Source organism: Cebus imitator, unplaced genomic scaffold (genome assembly GCF_001604975.1).
Source record: "Cebus imitator isolate Cc_AM_T3 unplaced genomic scaffold, Cebus_imitator-1.0 Scaffold206, whole genome shotgun sequence".
Taxonomy (NCBI): domain Eukaryota; kingdom Metazoa; phylum Chordata; class Mammalia; order Primates; family Cebidae; genus Cebus; species Cebus imitator.
The window spans coordinates 2,947,669-2,952,622 of NW_016107521.1; the positions used below are offsets into that span (position 1 = coordinate 2,947,669).

At 60.1% G+C, this 4,954-nt stretch overlaps 1 protein-coding gene across 5 annotated transcripts in view; it reads left to right on the forward strand.

Annotated features, from left to right (window-relative positions):
* Positions 1-4,052, forward strand: part of DENND1A (DENN domain containing 1A) — a 545,115-nt gene extending 541,063 nt beyond the window's left edge. For 4 of the 5 annotated variants that reach the window (XM_037745641.1, XM_017548402.2, XM_017548407.2 and 1 more), the window contains 2 exons: positions 889-1,147; positions 2,151-4,052. In XM_037745641.1, the coding sequence (XP_037601569.1) occupies positions 889-1,147; positions 2,151-3,356 (1,465 nt within the window). In that variant the 3' untranslated portion in view covers positions 3,357-4,052. The remainder of the gene's footprint in view (positions 1-888; positions 1,148-2,150) is intronic. The other variant, XM_017548403.1, reaches the window with a different exon arrangement.
* The last annotated feature ends 902 nt before the right edge of the window (positions 4,053-4,954 follow it).

The following is a 4,954-nucleotide window of genomic DNA, read 5'->3' on the forward strand; positions in this document are numbered from 1 at the left end:
ATTTTTAGTAGAGACAGGGTTTCACCACATTGGCCAGGCTGGTCTTGAACTCCTGGCCTCAAGTGATCCACCTGCCTCTGCCTCCCAAAGCACTGGGATTACAGGCATAAGCCACGGCGCTGGGCCAATGGCCAAAAGGTTTTGATGTGTAAAAGTACAGAAAGCTGCTAGCACAGAGCCTGTGTGACAGCCACGCTCACTGGAGAGTGATCGATGCTGTCACCAGCCTCTGCGTGTCTGCTGTGTGCCGGGCACTGCATTTACGCATGTAACCACCACCAACCCCTGAGTGCCTGAGGCTCAGAGAGTTAAGTGACCTGCCATAGGTCCCACAGCAAGAAATGGCATGACCAGCGCTGGAACTAAGGTTATCAGGACAATCTCAGGCCCAGACAAGTTCCCCCTGGGACACTGTGGGTAGCTACCCCCCGGGAAGTTTCCCCATCTCTGTTCCCCATGAGCTGTTCACAGAGCCCAACTGGGGCTATGGATAGGTCACCACACAGGGGAGTGGCATGGGAACAAGAAGAGCACGTCCACCGGCCTGGGAGCCCCCCCCAGCCTGCCTGTTTCTCCCACCTTGTCTGAATGTCTCACAAGTTCACCAGCCAGTTTTGTGAAAAGTAGTTTGGGGCACTAAATGAGTCCCCTCAGTGCAAACGAGAGCCAAAGCGATGCCCCTGTTCCCAACCCCAGGACCACTGGCATGCCCAGCCTGCACCCTTGCACCCTCCCAGACTCCTGCCCTCACGGAGACCCTGGGGCACTCTCCTGTCCCGAAGGCTCCCGCGTGTACCCCTCAAGGCCTCCATGTGCTTGGGCTGGAGGCTGCCTGCTCCTCCCCAAAGGCCTGGATGGGAGGGGCCAGCCTGCTCTCTCTCCCCGCAGGCCGCAGCCGTATAGGACACTCAAGGAGTCGGACAGTGCGGAAGGCGACGAGGCAGAGAGTCCAGAGCAGCGTTTGCGGAAGCCCGTGGGCCCTGTCCCAGCTCCCCCTGACCGAGCTGCCAGCATTGACCTTCTGGAAGACGTCTTCAGCAACCTGGACATGGAGGCCCCACTGCAGCCACTGGGCCAGGCCAAGAGCCTGGAGGACCTTCGTGCCCCCAAAGACCTGAGGGAGCAGCCAGGGACCTTTGACTATCAGGTAGGGCATGGGCAAGAGAGGGGGATGGCACTGTCTACACTCGAGGTGGGACCCCCATGTAACAGTGGAAAAGACTAACAGAGAAACAGTGACTTTCCAAGGCCCTCGGCCAACGCTCAGGGTCAGTCTGACTGCAGAGCCCTCCCCGGGTGCCAGGGCCCACACCACCCTAACAGTGATGGTAGGAGAAGATGCTGGAGCCAAATGGAAACCTGCCCCACTCTGTGCATCAGACAGGGGGCGGGTGCTGCCAGCCATCCTCCTCACACCCCTGCTGGAACTGGGATTTTGTCCATCCCCGCCACGGCTCCTTGGCAGAGCCTTTGGATCAAAGTTCTTGGTTCTGCATTATGAATGCAAATCAATGTGCCATTTCCAGCGTGACTTCCAATCCATCACATCCCCTCTCCATGCCTCAGGTTCCTCACTTGCAAGTGGGGGCTCTCGACTTTGCATCACTGGGTCACACTGTGGGGTTCACAGAGCTCAGTCACTCCGGAGTGTTCCCTCCTGGGAACGAGGACCTTGGGCCAAGAGAAGGGGAGTGGCGCCCAGGCTGTGCAGCTTGGAAATGGCAGAGCCAGGACTCAAACTCGGCCTCCTCCTTTCTCCCCAGCCAGGGTGCCTTCCACCAGGCCCTGAGTCTCACTTGCCCTCCCAAGCTTACTGGTGGTCGCAGGTGCCTGTGATCTGAAAAGTAAAAAGAGCCAGCCAGTAGCTGGAGTCCCTTTCCTAAAACCCCTTGGCAACCACCACTGGCGTAAAGGGATGAGAGCTTCCTCTTGAGTTCCTTTGTGCCACACAGTGAGAGGAGCCTGGGCTTGGAGTCCCAGCACACCTGGGTCCCCTGCTGGTGACCTGGGGGAGTCCCCCCAGCTGCCCCAAGTCCGAGGAGCTAATGGGCCACACATCTTGGCCCAGCACACAGGAAGGGTGTAGGAATGGGCACACAAATGTCCCAACTCAGCCTGTGGTCACTGCCGACCTCCTTCCCTCCCAACAGAGGCTGGACCTGGGCGGGAGCGAGAGGAGCCGCGGGATGGCGGTGGCCTTGAAGCTTGCCCACCCATACAACAAGCTCTGGAGCCTGGGCCAGGACGACATGGCCATCCCCAGCAAGCCCCCAGCTGCCTCGCCTGAGAAGCCCTTGGCCCTACTCGGGAACTCCCTGGCCCTGCCTCGAAGGCCCCAGAACCAGGACAGCATCCTGAACCCCAGTGACAAGGAGGAGGTGCCCACCCCTACTCTGGGGAGCATCACTATCCCCCGGCCCCAAGGCAGGAAGACCCCAGAGCTGGGCATTGTGCCTCCACCACCTGTTGCCCGCCCGGCCAAGCTCCAGGCTGCCAGCACCGAACTTGGTGACTTCTCAGAACAGCCGCAGACGGATCAGGGCAGGCGAGCTGCCCTGAGCCCTGCCCTGTTCCCAGGGCTCCTCCCTCGTGTTGTCCCCCAAGGCCCCACTGAACTGCTCCAGCCGCTCAGCCCCGGCCCCGGAGCTTCGGGCACTAGCAGTGACGCACTGCTCGCCCTCCTGGACCCGCTGAGCACAGCCTGGTCAGGCAGCACCCTCCCGCCACGCCATACTGCCCCGAATGTAGCCACCCCATTCACCCCCCAATTCACCTTCCCCTCTGTGGGGACACCCACTCCATTCCCACAGCCACCACTCAACCCCTTTGTCCCATCCATGCCAGCGGCCCCACCCACCCTGCCCCTGGTCTCCACACCAGCCGGGCCTTTCGGGGCCCCTCCGGCTTCCCTGGGGTCGGCTTTTGCATCTGGCCTCCTGCTGTCCAGCACTGGCTTCTGTGCCCCTCACAGGTCTCAGCCCAACCTCTCCGCCCTCTCCATGCCCAACCTCTTTGGCCAGATGCCCATGGGCACACACACCAGCCCCCTACAGCCGCTGGGCCCTCCAGGAGTCCCCCCCTCAAGGATTCGAACGTTGCCCCTGGCCCGCTCAAGTGCCAGGGCTGCTGAGGCCAAGCAGGGGCTGGCCCTGAGGCCTGGAGACCCCCCGCTTCTGCCTCCCAGGCCTCCCCAAGGTCTGGAGCCAGCACTGCGGCCCTCTGCTCCTCAGCAGGCCAGAGACCCCTTTGAGGATCTGTTACTGAAAACCAAGCAAGATGTGAGCCCGAGTCCAGCCCCGGCCCCAGCCCCAGGCTCGGTGGAGCAGCTCAGGAAGCAGTGGGAGACCTTCGAGTGAGCCAGGCCCTGAGGTGGGGATGTGCCGAGGCCCGAGCGTCCGTCCACAGCTGCACTTCTGAGGCTTCCCCACCACTCTCTGCCCAGGTTCTGCTGATGGGAAGGGATGGGACCCCTCTCTGCTGCCCCCTCCTCCCCTCCACACTGCCCATCTCTGAGGTCTGGCTCTGGGGAATGGCACCAGCTCCAGCCTGGGTATCAACCCACTTCCTGGATGCCCATCCACCCCACGGTTGCCCCTCCTCGGCACCCTTGATTGGGTTTTGCACTAAAGAGGTCAGCTGGGCCAGTCATTGCCCCAGACTGAGTCCTACCCACCTTCCCTCTGGAAGTGTCCCTAGAGGCTCCAAAGGCCAGCTCTCCTGTCCCCACCACAGCCAGGCCCTGCACGCCCACCTCCTTGGACACAGGTGGCAGTGTTACGCTCCAGTGTGAGCTCATCTGCACAAGATACAGGCGACTGCGGGGTTGGAGGTAGGACTCCCCCTGCTCTGGAGGGTTAACCTGGTGGGGCACTTCCAGACTGTTCTAGCAATACACACACTTGTGCTTTCCTGTGTCTTCACCCCAAAACTTGTTGATTCTGACCTGGTAGGATCTGGGGACCAGGAAGTCTTGGGCTGCCTTGTGATGGCCAAACCCAGCCCCAGCCACCCTGCATGGTGGCTGCGAGCACCAGCAATTTGGATTTGTAGAAGGAAACTAAGAACCCTAGTGTTTATGGAGCCCCCAGCCCTTGTCCCGCTCTCTGGCACTCTGATACCTCCAGGTTCTCCTGGTCTCTCCTATCACTGTCAAAGCTGGGGGCTCAGCCTCTTGTCATCTGGGGCTTTGTGGACAAAGCTGGGTAGCTGCGACCCAGATTTCAACTCGAAGGTCAAGCTTAATGCCTCAGACTTGAGGTGGAAGGCACAGCTCCCTGGCCTTCCTAGGTTGGAACTGGGCCAGTGGCCATAAGCCCCTTCACCAGGGAGAAAGGACACACTTGGCCTCTGCCTCCTGGAAGCAGGAGGAGGGCTGGAAGCCAGTCCCTCCGCACCTGACCAGAGCTCTAGGCCAGCACAGAAAGTCCTGAGGCTAACGTCACCAAAGTTAGATTGAATGTTTTATTATTTTTCCTTTTTACCTTATTGATTTGAGGAATCGTGAAATTGATTCATTTCCATAAACCAAGTTAAAGTACGGCCCGACCATGTAAGAAAACAACCATCTGAGACATGCAGGAAATTGTGAGCATTTCCACCCGAGCTCTCATTTCCTATTTTTGAAGGGTCAGACACAGTCTCCCCAAGGGTGTCTGAGGGGTCTCTGGAGGTCTCTGTCACCCAGGGACCCCCTCTGTGAGAAGCCGCCACTGTTGCACATGGTCGGTGAGGCTTGGCGGCCATCCTGGGTCACCCAAGACCTATCTGGCGCAGGGGTGGGCTCTGGCTGCTGGGGAAGCCATGTCACTCCTGGGCCATGGCAGCACCCCCCAGGCACTTGGGTATTTCAGCATAGATTCCAGTTTCGCTCCCTGGGCAGACTACCCAGGCCTCATCTGGGACAGGGCAGAGGAGGAGAGGAGGCGTTGGTGGCCCCCGCGAAGGAAGGTGGAGC